Source organism: Phaenicophaeus curvirostris, chromosome 14 (assembly GCF_032191515.1).
Source record: "Phaenicophaeus curvirostris isolate KB17595 chromosome 14, BPBGC_Pcur_1.0, whole genome shotgun sequence".
NCBI classification, from domain to species: domain Eukaryota; kingdom Metazoa; phylum Chordata; class Aves; order Cuculiformes; family Cuculidae; genus Phaenicophaeus; species Phaenicophaeus curvirostris.
The window spans coordinates 18,163,928-18,177,772 of record NC_091405.1 but is presented as its reverse complement, the minus strand read 5'-3'; the positions used below and the strand labels follow the sequence as shown (position 1 = coordinate 18,177,772).

Sequence of the window (13,845 nt, the reverse complement as noted above, 5' to 3'; positions counted from 1 at the left end):
TGCTAGTGATGATGTGGCAGCGGACACGGAGGAGGAATGCTGGTTGAGCTTGAGGCCTCCAGAAGAAGAGCCTGTTGTCATGCACTTCCCTGAGCTGCGTCCCTTTTGGGGTGGCAGGTGGGATGCAGAAGAGCTTGACAGGGTGGTCTGAGCACGGTTGTCCCCAGTGCCTCTGTTTCTGAGGTTGTTGCTGAGTGTCAGCAGTAATAACTTTGTCACAGCTCGCTGTTTAATGGCGGTGATTCCTCGTTCATAGGGCGAGGCAGCCCTCAGCAAATTTACTTTTCTCATCACTAGGGAGGTGCTGACCTGAGGAGCCTGCGAGCTTGTCACCTGTTTGTAGGGTCTGCTCTCAGATCCTTCCTTTGGGCGCTGTTGGCAGCCCCTCTGTCAAAGCTGTCCTGTGGGTGCAGTGGATCCTGCCTTGGGCTCTTCTCATCAGAGATTACCACTGGTGTCCTAGATCTGTTCTAGGGATGAGAAAGATCCGGTGCTGCTGACTCCTAGCTTCTATCTGCAGGTGTTACCTGTTCTCTGCAGACTCATTAAGTTGACAGGGCTTTTGAGAAGCCCATAGGAGTGAAGCTAGCGGCTCTGACTTGGGTTAGAGTCTCTCTCAGCTGAATCCTGAGTCTAGCTTTCACCTTCAAGGGAGCTGACACTCTTATCTCCGAGTACACAATTGCTTTCCACCCAGGGCAGAGGTTTTCCAGGCTGCCTGTGTGGCTGCTGGACTGTTGGGATCCCCAGCTGATGGCAAGCCACCAGAGCTTGGAAAAGCAGCGGAAGCTCTCGCTGTTTTTGCCTTCCCACCTCTTTTGAGAGCAGTGCCAAGGCTGTGAAGCACCTGACTTATGGTCGCAGCCTGTGTGTGCCTGTGGCTGAGGTGACTGGTGGCTTCCTTGTCCCCTGGGGAGGTTTGAGGATGGATAGGGATGGTGTGAGCCTGGGTGATGGGGCATTAGCGCTCAGTGTGTCCCTTCCTTAAGGGCAGTTTGCTTTCTCCGAGCCCAGCTTTGTTCCCTTGCTGTCACAACAGAAGCTGGTACATTAATTTCCTAGGGCTTTTTGTGATGATTAATTGAGACTGAAGATTGAACCAGGAGGGGGCCCTGTGGTAGCAGAAGGGTGGCAGGAGAACACTTTATCTGTCAGCAGCTGCTGGCTTGCCTCTCTCTTTTGCAGAATAAAAGCTGACAGGAAAGCATGGTGCTCCACAGAGCTTTTACCTTTGCCAGCGCGTACACTTTCATGAATTAATTAAGGCAAAGAATGATTTTCAGTGTGGCCATGTAAAGCCAGGCCTCCCTAGTGCACCGGCTCCCCTCAGGGACCACCTCTGAACCAAGTGCCTTGTGGCCATGTGATGTTTTTGAGCGGTATCTGTCAGCAGAGAGTAGGAGGGCTGCCAAGGGGAAAACGCAGCCCCAGCCCAAACTCAAAGGCTCCTCTTTAAACACAGAAACCAAACAAAAACTACATCAAAAACTCACAGGGCACAGAACTGACCCTATATGAAATCTTACGCCGACCCTCCTACTTTTGGGAGGAAATTAGGAATTTTTGCTCCAACTTAAGCCTCATTTCAGCAAGCAAACTGCCGCAGGACATCTCTGATCATTTTATCTGGCAGGCTGAGCAACTGCTGTGTAGGCCTGCTCTCATTCTTTATTTTAAATAAAGGTTAGAACATGGTAGCTAAGCAATGCGAGGAGGTAGGCTTGCTAATCCACGAGATGCAGCTTTCTGGACATTCTTAGTAATAAGGTGATTATTAATTATTCACAGCTCACTGATCCATAGGGGAAGCTGAGCCACACAGGTGCAGTCTGAGCATAAGGGCACACACGCAAAGAGGTTTCCTATGGAAGCTGTTTCGGGGTGATTTAGAGTAGATCAAGGTGCCTGCAAAGTCTCTTGGTGCTATGTGTAGCAAGACTGCAGCTCTCGCTGCCCTGCAGATGCAGGGGCTGAGGCTGTTGGATCCACGTTGCTTCTTGCTGCAGAACCCCTTTGTTTCACCTCCGTGTTCGAGGACAGGACAGGTGCCATCCCCTTTGCCTCAGGTTTCTTCCACATCCTCTCTGGGTGCTGTTCTCCCTAGCTGGCTCTGGCGTGGTGGGGACAGAGTCCTGCCCCTGCGCACACACCGCTGTGACTGGCATCACAGAGGACAGTTTGTTTTGGTAGCTCCACCTCAGCCAGGGTTCACTGTCTGTACCAGCACGTATTAACTGTCTCATGATGTTTTTGGGGTTTTTTTCTTGCAGGTGGGAGCAGCGAGAGCTGCCTAATGGTAGAATCTACTATGTAGACCATAACAACAAGACCACCACGTGGGAGAGACCTCTTCCTCCAGGGTAAGCGGCTCTGGGAACAGCTAGCACCTCACACGCTGTATCCAATCCACTGGAGTCTGCACAAAAGGGGAGAAGCAGACTGGTAGCAGGAAGGTCTTTTCATTCCTAAAAAAAACATGGGATGAGGTTACCAAGTGTTCAGTGGCCTGAAAATACACCCTGGATCCTCAGGAAGGTCTTTTCAGTGTTTGTAGAAAGGAAAAAGCTATCTCATCTCTTGTGTTTTGAACATTGTTCTTTTAAACAGTTTGTGGAAATCATTGAACATACGAGCAGCAGCACAGCCTCTGTCACAGCCTCTGTCACAGCAGTGACACACTCGGGATTCCCTAAACCTTGAGACTCTCTCACAGGGGTCTCCCATGTTCTCAGTCAAGCTGGGAGCTATTTGTGCTTGAGAAGGTGGTGCTGCTCAGCTCCACAAGACCTGCAGGAAGCATTCTGTAAAACTCGTGTCCGGGAGGGCTGTGCTTTCATTTGCAGGAGTAAACAGTCTTCAGGTCATAAAGGCTGTGTGTAGCCATGGGGACCACGTGCTTTCCAGAAGCTTGTTGAATTCTCACTTCTTTGTGCTCCTAAAAGCAGAGAACTCGATACAGCTGAACTGCTGTTGTTCTCTAGACTGAGTGTGTTCAAGGCTGGAATGCCTGAAGTGTGCTTTGGCCACCAATGCAATGTGTGAAATTGAAATACAAGCCTGTCCTGTTTTCCTCCATGGGAGCCTCCTGATTCCTGTGGGCACACTCTCCCTTCAGTTAAATTGTGATCTCTGCAGCCACTTTCTGATCCTACAGCAGCTTGAGATCTGTGTAGTGTTAAAAGAGGGAGGCTGTTACCTGGAAGTACCCCAGGTATGCTCTCTCCCTCTGGTCTTCAGCCTGGTGCCTTACATCTGCTGGAGGTCAGCGGCCTTGAGGGAGTGCTTATGGCATCTTGGTGTGAACTTTGCTACTGTCTAGGCAACCCATCGAGGCTTCATGTGCCCTTGCAGGCAGCTGCTTCAAGTCTTACTACTTTCTTGTATTTCCTTCTGGTGGATCTTTGTCCTTCAGCTGTGAAACTGGTGATTTTGCTGGACTTGGGAATGGAGCCCTCGTGTTAAAGGGTGTCTTAGTCTTGTGAGAGGAGAGCAAGTGTCTGAAGTCAGCCTGTGGTCTCAGACTGAAAGGAAAAATCACAGTCTCCAGAGCTGGACCCTAGGGCCCCAGCAGCTCTTGGCTCTTTCTCCCTCAGAGGACTGTCAGCTGCTTTTCTTGCCTGAGTTTCCGAGACACAGAACTCAACCACAAATCCTCTACTGAGCCTCTGTGTGGGGAAACGTGGTGGCTGGGGAAGGGGCTCACAACCCAGCACTCCACTCAGTCGTGCTTTCAACACATTCTGGGGCAGCAGCTGGATAATCTCAAGTGCTGCTGCCTGTCCAGGGCCCCAGGGGCAGCTCTCCGGCAAGGGCAATGGGAGGTTCTGCGTGGTACTACCATGGTCTGTGCCTTCTGCTGTGCCTCCTGACCCCTCAGGGTCACTTTCTGCCACCTTCACACCATTGCTGGGATTGGGTTGCCACGTGGCAGCTGGAGGCACTTGCCAGCAGGACGCCCTGAGCTGTCTGAGAACAGACTGTGACATCTTCCTCTGGTGTTTTCAGGTGGGAGAAGCGCGTGGATCCTCGAGGCAGGTATTACTATGTGGACCACAACACCCGCACCACCACGTGGCAGCGCCCCACGGCAGAGTATGTCAGGAACTATGAGCAGTGGCAGTCCCAGCGAAACCAGCTCCAAGGAGCAATGCAGCAGTTCAGCCAAAGATTCCTGTACCAGGTGAGAGCTGGGGGCTGTGGTGGTCGTGGTCTCACATGGCTCTCCCACTGGTCTCAGCTGGGCTGGCCACTTGGTGTGGAGTCTTTCAGCTTGGCGAGCTCAGCTCGGACAGGAGAGTGCTCAAGCTCCTCTTCCGTGTGCAGAGAACCCTGTGGGAGTAACTTTCTTTTTATAAAACAGCTTGCATGGCCCTGAAGTGTGTTGGGAGGTGTCCTCAGCAGCCTGTTCCCAGCGTCCCTTCAGTGCCAGCGTGGCTAGACATGCACTTTCTCCCTCGGCTCCTGTCAGCCAAGCATTACTGCTGACCTGGGAGGTTTACAGGACTTGGTGTGTGCTGTTGGAGCTGGGTATGTGCTGAGGAAGCCTGTTCTGTTACGTGAAGGGAGGCTCTTGGGGCAAAGCTTGTCCCTCCCCAAGTCTCTGTAGGACTGAGGACGCTGAGCTGGGCCCGGGGTGGCAGCAGGGATCAACAGCAGTAGCTGCACACCCAGGGTGCAAATGCTGGCATGGTGAGGGCTGCAAGAGTCAGGGTACCAGAGAGCACAAGGAACGAGCGCTGCTGGGCTTGGTGGGCTCCCTCCTGCTCGCTCTCTGTTTCTTTCCCTCATTCCTGGTTTGGGCAGAGTAGCTGCATTTCCTTGCTTGGGGAGTGGTCTCTCAACAGGCCTGCAGAGCAACAGCTCCTGGGCAGAGACCACTTCTGCCCAAGCCTTGGCTTTGCTGCTGGAGCCAGGACCCGGCTTCCAGTGGTGACGAGCACCCTGTGATAACCAGGACCGTGCTGGCAGCAGTTGTGCTGCAGGGTGAGCAGTTCCTGGAGTGTTTCCACCTCTTGGAATGCTGATTTCCAAGTGCTCTCTGCCGTCAGCCGGCCCTGTGCCTCGCGGAGCCTGTGCTGGGGTGTAGAACACAGCTCGTGCCAGGAGACAGAGAGCTCTGGTGGGGCAGATGCGGAGTGAAGGTGGGCAGAGCAGGGTGACCAACTTCCCATTGATGTTTAACTCCTTTCAGAGAAAGCCAGGAGGCTGATGTGTCCCAGCAGCACTGTTAGCGCTGGTGCAAACTCTGCACTCCGGCGAGGAGCTCAGATGTCCTCTGGGAGGGGGTGCAGGCAGAGCGGTTGTGTAGAGTCTGTGCTCTGGTGCCGCTCTGTGCGAGACACAGCCGGGGCCTCTCCCTTGTGGGGTAGGAAGCTGCTCTGCTCCTCTCCTCCTCCTCTTCATCTCTCCCCAGAGAGCTTGCCAGCCTGTCCAAGGCTCACAGCAGGAGCTGGACCATCACAATTCTGCTGCCTGCATGTGCTGCTCAGCGTGTGGTTGGCAGGGCCAGTGTGGAGGGGTGCACGGGATGGGGCTTCCACTGGAGGCCAAATGGTGCTCCGGGCCTGTCGCTCACTCGCGCTTCTGCCAGTGCCAGCTTGGACCCATTCCAGTGCTGTGCGACTCGCCCTGGCCAGGCTCCTTGGAGCGCAGAGGGAGGGACCCGGGCTCCAAATTTAGCCTCATGAAACGGTTGTACTTTTTGTTTCGAGCTCTCTGCCGCCAGTGGCAATGGCTCTTGTTCTGCCTCCTTCCCCACAGGGGGTTTCTACTTTGCTCTGTTCTCCCATCTCCTGCCCTGTTTGCTGGGAGAGGAGAATGGGGAGATGGTGAGCAACGCGGAGCCCTCTCCATGCAGCCGCTGCAGTAAGCTGTGGCCTGAGGGGCTGGGGTGCAGCCCTCGGGGCTCCCCGGGCTGTGCCTGAGTGCAGCATCCCGTGTACCAAGGGGTCTCTGGGTTGTTCCCAGGAGAGCTGGCTCCCTGAACCTCTGCCCTGGGCTCTTGTCTATCTGCCCTGTTAGTTTTAATTAGTTATTTTTGGGTCACAGTGAGGTGATACCTTTGGGTGTGAATCGACTGTGTCTCTGGGCAGGGAGGGAGCTGAGGATGCTGTGCCCAGTTGGCTGCTGCTGGGGCACTGCCCGCTGCCCCCCCATCCTGGCACACGGGGTCTGGTACAATAAAGCTCCGGGAGGCACAGACTGTGCCAACACCGTCCCTGGCATGTCCCAGGACATCCCCGGTGTGCGGAGCTGCTGTGGGCTGCCTCAAGTGTTGGTGGCTGTCGTGGCAAGGGCCCTGCCAGCCCGAATAGGAGCCGTTCCGCAGACTGGCAGCTGCCTCCCATGCCCGGGTGGGAAGGATGAGCCTGGCTGCGGGTGATGTTTCCTGAGCCCAGGCTGACTCCGATCCTCAGTGTGGAGGGCTGGGACGCTGGCCCCGCTCCAGCCGGGCTTCAGGTGGTGCAATGAAAATGACTTTTTGGTAACAATGAGTTTCTTATTTAACCATTAAAAGCACTGGCAGGCCTTGTTTTTCTCCCAAACCTGTGCCTCCATCCCTAGGGACCCTGAGTGGACCTGGAGATGGGGAGCTCACCCCCACGGGGACAGCGGGGCCTCGCTCCCGCCTGCGCCCTGCATCCCGGGCATCCCCTGGTTCAGGCTAGGTGATGGCTGCTGGCTCTGCCCGCCCCAGGCATAGAAAAAAGGTGCTTTGTGCAGCGGCCCCCAACCTGCTGGGGGGGTGGCGGGGTGCGGAGCCGCCCGTCTGCTTGGGATGAATGTGGCCTCAGTGCAAGCGCATCCCGCATCCCGCACCCTGCCCGGGGAGGAGGGGGCCGCCAGCCCGCCAGGAAGCGCTGGGCGTGGACAGGGCTTGTGGGAATGATTTCATTGGAAAGGCCTGCGATATTTTTTCCCCTCTTGTGTGTGGTTCTTGGAGGAGGCTGGAGGTGTATCTGGTGGGGACAGCCGCCGGGGACGGCGGGAGCCGAGCAGCCGCACACATCTGGACTCAGCTGCGTCGTCCCGCTCCCCTCCGTGCGGCGCAGCCCCTGCCCTGCCACCCCCTTGGCTGCCTCAGCTTCTGTTTAGTTTGTGCTTTTTTTGTTTTCTTTTTTTTTTTTTTAACCCTCCTTGAGCTCCTGAGGTTTTTTTTAGTTCTCTGGGAGCAGCAAGCCAAGGGGAGGCAAGTGGGAGCAGGGGCTGTACGGCTCACCTCTGCGTTTCGCTCTTCCCAGGCGTCCCTGCCTTGGTTTTTATTTTGTGTTTGCCCTCTCTGTTGTCTCTAGTCGTCCGGCGCCCCATCCGACAATGATCCTCTTGGTCCCCTTCCTCCTGGCTGGGGTAAGTACTGAGCTGCCTCACCTGCCTGCCGCCGCGCTCACCAGACAGCCCACCAGGGACACAGACAGCCCACGAGGGATGCTTCTCTGTCACCCGGAGCAGGATCCTGCCTGTCCTGCGGGGAGGACGGTGGTGTCAGCGGCTCCTTCGCTCCCATCCCTGGCATTAATGGGAATGGTGGCTGGGGAGGCAGCGTTCCCTGCACTCTGCTGCATGTGGGGCTGAATCTGCCGGTGATTAGCACAATCTCTGATTGGAAATCCAGCTTTTTTTCCTTTTTCTCGTTTTCCTGGAGGAGTTCCCAGTCTCTCTCAGCTACTGAATGCAGAAGAGCTTGTGGTTATTCCTTAGGACAGGGGAGGAGAGGTTGGGAATCCAACCCCTCGCTTGTCCCTGGGCCCCTCCTCTGACAAGCAGGGATGGATCCTGGTGCTGTGCGTGCCTCCGGGGATGCTCTGCCCGCAGCTGGGATAGGGGCTGGCAGGAGCAGGGCTGGCTGTCCTGCCCCCAGGGCCCCAGTGTTGTGCGCTGGGATGTTTAGCAAGGTCCCTTTGCCATCTCCAGGGCTGAGAGGCGCCCTCCGTGGGGAGAGCATCCCTGGAGAGGGCAGACTGGGATGCTCCTGGGCAGGGGGCAAGAGAAGGGGTTAAAGCCATGGGGAGCTGGGAGCAGGACAGAGGGGAACCAAGCTGCTAAAGTTGTCTCCAAGGGGAGGGAGGGATGGGGATAGGGATGGAGCCTTTGCTGCCATGCTGGGTGGTCCGGCGCCGGCGAGGTGGGAAGAGAGGGGCCCTGTCACCAGCATCAACTGAGCAGACGGGGGGAGGCACAGCTCTGCACGGGGCCGAGCACCCCGGGGTGGGGATCCCTGGCAGGGATGGGGTCTTGGGGTAGATGCAGTCCTGCTCATTCCATGTGGGATCTGCCAGAGCCACAGCCTGGGGGCTGCTTCCCCTGGTCTGGGAGGGGAACACAGTGAGGGGGCCGTGGTGGCCAGGAGGTGACAAGAGGGCGTGCGTGCCGGGTGTCCCTGGCGGCATGGAGCAGGGCCGTGTGTGTGGGGAGTGACGCAGGCACGTGGAGGGAGGAGGTGTGTTTGTGTGTGGGGCACACGTGTTGGTGGGAGGCAGCGAGCGTGCATGGGTGTGCGCGGGGGGTGGCTGGAGAGAGGCAGTGTGGTGGCGGCAGGCAGGACAAGAGGAGGGATATGAGCAGAGGGTGCAGGTGCCTTGGGGCTGGTGAGGTGGGGAGCGGGTTCAGGATCACCCCTGGGCCAGGGCGCATGGCTGGGAGGCACTTGCTGTTCTGAGTGTGCAGGTAGCAGGGGTTACCTGGGGAAGCGTGCAGTGCACGTGGGGTGGAGAGCAGGCAGGGAGAATGTGCTGGGAGGCCTTTGTGCGAGAAGTTTGTGAGGCTGTGGGCATAAACGGGGTCAGGCAGTGGTTCTGGTGTGAGTGGTGTGCTTGTTATGTGCCTGTGCACAACAGGGGGAGGTGTGGGTGTGCATGAGCTGTGCAGCCGCAGGGCCGTGCAGGGAGTTCGGATGCATTTGAGAAAGCAGCTGCAGATCCACCTGGAGGGATGCAGTGTTTGCAGGACACTACATGTCCAAGGAGGGTGCATATGCTGCCTGTCCAGCGAGGTGTTTGGCTGAGCACGCCTCTCATGCCATTCTGGCAGCAGGAAATACAGGGTTCTTTATCAACCTTTTCCCAACAAGCCAAGACAGCGCTGGAGAGATCTGGAATGGCCAGAGCTGACAAACTTCTCATGAGCTGGGAAGGGCAGGGCTGTTGCCAGGGTTAGGGTGGCAGTCAGTGCTGGCCAGCATGCTCCAGCTAACGTTTCCTCTCCCTTTTCTCTTAGAGAAGAGACAGGACAATGGGCGAGTGTATTACGTGAACCACAACACACGGACCACCCAGTGGGAAGACCCTCGCACGCAGGGGTAGGCAGCCTGCAGGGAGAGCAGGGGGGAGGCTTGCGGTTCCTGAAGGTCCATGCGATGGGCTACTGAGTGCTGAGAGCTGTCCTCGCTGGGCATCCGAGCGGGCACTGAGAACTGCAGGCAGTGCTGGGCCCAGGAGAGTTGGGCTCTGCAGCCCTTGGGAGCTCTCCTGCCTGTGGGACCTGAGGGGAGAGAAGAAGAAATCCCTGGAACTGCAGAGCAGGCAATGGAAGCACTGCAGAGCTCTCTAGGGAGAAAAAGGGGCTTTTCTTTCGCCCTGTCACCTTCCCGCAGGGCTCTGCTTGGGCTTCTGAGAGCCCTGGGTTGCAGCACTTCAGAGACCTGCCCCAGCTGAGGACCTAGTCCAAGTGTCCACTGAGGCCACCTCTTCTGCAGAGAGCAAAGCCGTAGCTGTGGCTGCTCCTGTGCTGGCCGTGGCTGAGTAGGGCTTCAACCTTGGGGCACAGACAAGTGCTCGGTAATCTAGTACCACGAATCCTTCCTTTTGCCTGGCACGGAGCTGCAAACGGAAGGTGGTCCCCAAGGGCAGCCACTCAGAGGGCCTCAGTTCAGGACGAGAGATGCCTGAGGTTCATGTCCAATAACCCCTTCCTTGTTGGCAGGATGATCCAGGAACCGCCGTTGCCGCCCGGCTGGGAGATGAAGTACACGAATGAGGGTGTACGCTACTTTGTGGACCACAACACTCGCACCACCACCTTCAAGGACCCACGGCCTGGGTTTGAGTCTGGGTAAGCACTTAGGGCTGGGCCCCTCACTGTGTACTGGGAGCTGGGACTTGAGCTGCCTGTTCATAGCTTGTGCCTTCTGTGGTCGTGACATGGAGCGGGAGGATTGGGTCAGCTTTGTTGCAGGGAAGCCAAGTAGCGGGTTTAGGGACTCACATTTGGCTCTGATGAAGCAGAGCTGCACCCTGGAGATGTTCCTCCTGCCTGGTGAGCAATGAGGCTGCTGGGGCAGCTTGTGCTGTAGCAGTGGAGGATGCTGAGCCAAAGCCTGTGCTGCTTTTGCAGGAGCAAGCAGGGTGGCTCCCCAGGGGCGTATGACCGGAGCTTTCGCTGGAAGTACCACCAGTTCCGCTTCCTCTGCCACGTGAGTAGAGCAGCTGAAGGGCCCGGGGAGCTTAGAGGCTGCTGGGCTGGGTGGGTGCAAGAACAGCCTGACCCTTTGGGCAGGCGCAGGCAGGGAGAGCTGCTCTGGCAGCCTGCACAAAGCCTTGTGTCTCTGCCTTACTCATAGTCGAATGCGTTGCCCAGCCATGTGAAGATCAGTGTTTCCCGACAGACGCTCTTCGAGGACTCCTTCCAGCAGGTGAGGAGGTGCAGGGGCTGCAGAGCCCAGGGAGGTGCGGAGCTGGCACTCGCATCAGCCCGCGGTGATGCTGCCCCTTGCTTCTCACCAGATCATGAACATGAAGCCGTATGACCTGCGGCGTCGCCTATACATTATCATGCGAGGAGAGGAGGGCCTGGACTATGGTGGCATTGCTAGGTGAGTGCCATTGTGGTGGAACACGTGCCTGCTGCTGGCTGGAGCTGTGCCCTGCCTGCGGCATGAATCCCTGAAGGGCAGTGTGGGCAGGGGAGCCTGTCCGGCAGCTGCTCTGGGGGTCCCTAGCTTGGTGGAGGAGCCCAGAGGTGTTTGAATGGGAAACTGTGAGTTTTGGGAATGGTGGCGCATCTTGAAAGCATCTCAGCAGCTTGTCCCTGGCAGAGAGGACTGAGGGACCTGACTGGGGCTCTCCTGCACCCCCCAGCACTGAGTGCCAGCGCCTACTACCCCTGGGGCGTGGAGGTGATGGTTTGAGTGGCTTCTTCTCCCTGCAGCTGGTGGTCTCTGCTGTTTTATGGGATATTTGGTGTGTGCCAGGGCGGATGTGGTGGGATGGAGTTGCTACGAGCCTGTAGCCTCCATTGCCGGACCTGAGGATGGTGTTACTGCACAACACGGGCTGTGTCTCAGCCGGAGGGGCCCCCTTGTCCCCATCAGCTCCAAACAGCTCGCTGGGAGTGTGTACCTACCACTGCCCCCGGCTGCCGCTCTCGCCTGCTCTTCCTTCATGGTGCCGCTGCCCCCAGCTCTGGTGCAGGGGCTCCTGCTCTCCGCTTCTCTCTGTGTCCTGCCAGTGGTTTTACCCTATGGTAGGTTACGTCATGCTGTTCTACCACAGGGTAGAACCACGGACGGGATGCTGGGGCTGCCTCTGCGTCCGAGGACTCTTGTATCCCCGTGCGGCTGGGAGAGCAAAGCCAAGACAGTGCCTGTCCCACGCTGTCTGAGCTGTGCGGGGAGGCTCGGGATGGGTGTGTGCACAAATGTGTGTGTGTGTGTGTGTACAGCAGCCTGGGGGGGATGGAGCCACTCAAGATCCCTGTTGCCTGCTGGAATCCCCAGTGCTTTGAGCAGGGCCTCCGGCAAACCAGAATCTTTCATGCTGGTGTCTCCAGGAGCCCTTCACAAGCCGTGCACAGCACTCCTGGGGTGGAGGACGCCCTCACCAAGTCACACTAGTGCCTGCACCGGCACACTGAGGAGATGGATGCCTGTTTTGTGCAGGGTACACTATGGAGGTGCATTGCTGTCCCCTCTGCTGGGGTGCAGCCTCCCTGCGCAGCCCCTGGGTGCTCCGGCTCGAGCCGCTCGTCACCACGCTCCCCTTTCTTCTCTCTCCAGGGAGTGGTTCTTCCTCCTGTCCCACGAGGTGCTCAACCCCATGTACTGCCTCTTCGAGTACGCCGGCAAGAATAACTACTGCCTGCAGATCAACCCTGCCTCTTCCATCAACCCCGACCACCTCACCTACTTCCGCTTCATTGGCCGCTTCATCGCCATGGTACGAGCAGCGAGGGGATGGTGGGGCAGGAGGGGTCAGGGAGGCAAAGGGAGATGAGACGCTTTGTTTATGTCCACCCCATGGAGCAGGGGCCTTGCAGGAGACAGGGTTGATCTGTGGGGCTGTGGCAGCTCTGCGTGCTGCGGCTGTGCTCGGCTTAGCTCACCCCCCTTAAATTGCTCCTCGCCCAGGTGTGGGGCCGTGGGCTGTGGAGCAGGGCCTGGGGGTGATGCATTTCAAATCCTGGGAATGGCTTTCAAATCCCCCCCTCTCTGGGGCCGGAGAGGACCTACTTTCCCAGGGGCTGTGCGGTGGGGATGGCTCCAGGTCTTTGGCTGCCACCCCAGGTGCTGTCGGGTCTGCAGCTCCAGGGACTATTTTTAGCTCCAGCAGTGTGAGATTTTCCAGCTGCCCAAGCCCCAGAGTGGCTCCTCCCATTTGTCTCACATTTCCCCGAGGCCAACGTGTGGAAGGCCGCCCAGTCCCGGGCTGGCAGAGGGGCTGCCAGGGGCTCCGTGAGCTCGGGGAAGGGTCCCTGGCCCACAGCCCTGCGAGGTGTGCACGGGAGGTGGCTGCGCGCTGCTCCGTCCTACCCTGCGCGTTGCAGGATACCAATAAAACCCCAGACTATTACTCACCGCTGAGCCGTTCTAGACAAGCGTCTGCATTATTTTTGGCTGCCTTTGCCTTGGGGCTCCTGGAAGCCAGGGATTCAGGGAAGCCGCAGCACAGCTCTGTTTAAACAAGTGCTCTTAATAGAGCTGCGAGGGGAGGAGACACGGTGGAATTCGCGGTAGGGAGGTGAGAGGGGCTGCGAGCACACCCGCACTGGGCGAGCTGCCCGCAGGCTGCACTGTTGGAGGGGAAAAAACCGTTCCTCCCCATCACATTTGCCAACCGTGAGCGAGTGCCGCAGCTCTGGGACCCCAGGAGCGATTGCTTTCGGCCCCATGGCTGCCCCAGTGGTGGAGCCCGGTCTCACCCTGTGGGTCTGTCCTGGAGTCCTCTGTGACCTGATGTCACCTCCCCACCAAAGGCTCTGTATCACGGGAAGTTCATTGATACTGGCTTCACGCTGCCTTTCTACAAGCGAATGCTGAACAAGCGGCCCACGCTGAAGGACCTGGAATCCATCGACCCAGAGTTTTACAACTCCATTGTCTGGACCAAGTGAGTGCCCTGTGCTCCTTCCCGGCCTGGGGCCCGTCCTGCTGCTGGGGAGGCACCGCTCCTCCCCATGGCCCCTCGCTGCTGCCAGGTGCCTCCATCAGAAATCACATCCTGACATCCTCCCACAGGGAGAACAGCCTGGAGGAGTGCGGCCTGGAGCTGTACTTTATCCAGGATATGGAGATCTTGGGCAAGGTGACCACCCACGAGCTGAAGGAGGGTGGCGAGAGCATCCGGGTGACGGAGGAGAACAAGGAGGAGTACATCATGTGAGTGGTGGTCCCGACTCCCCTGCTGCAGGGCACTTGTGGGGTGGGAACTTGGGGCTTGGGACGTGGCCACTTCCCTGGGCTACGTGGCCTGTGACAAGTATGGGCTGGCGCGACTGGCCGAGCTGCGCTGTGGTCTGGCTCGCTGCTGGCTGGGCAGTTGCCAGTGCTTTCAGGAAAGAGGAGAGGGGAGAGAGGGTGAGACTTCTCCCTCTCCCATAGCTGCTCACTCTGCGTTTCCGCTGCTGGGCTAACTG

General features: G+C 57.9%; 1 protein-coding gene across 2 annotated transcripts in view; it reads left to right on the top strand.

The window, feature by feature from the left end:
- WWP2 (WW domain containing E3 ubiquitin protein ligase 2) overlaps positions 1-13,845 on the top strand; it is a 41,443-nt gene that overhangs the window by 23,045 nt on the left and 4,553 nt on the right. For both annotated transcript variants that reach the window (XM_069868227.1, XM_069868226.1), the window contains exons 9-19: positions 2,271-2,360; positions 4,006-4,180; positions 7,293-7,347; positions 9,214-9,295; positions 9,919-10,047; positions 10,330-10,408; positions 10,556-10,627; positions 10,719-10,807; positions 11,990-12,149; positions 13,186-13,319; positions 13,448-13,588. In XM_069868227.1, the coding sequence (XP_069724328.1) occupies positions 2,271-2,360; positions 4,006-4,180; positions 7,293-7,347; positions 9,214-9,295; positions 9,919-10,047; positions 10,330-10,408; positions 10,556-10,627; positions 10,719-10,807; positions 11,990-12,149; positions 13,186-13,319; positions 13,448-13,588 (1,206 nt within the window). The remainder of the gene's footprint in view (positions 1-2,270; positions 2,361-4,005; positions 4,181-7,292; positions 7,348-9,213; positions 9,296-9,918; positions 10,048-10,329; positions 10,409-10,555; positions 10,628-10,718; positions 10,808-11,989; positions 12,150-13,185; positions 13,320-13,447; positions 13,589-13,845) is intronic.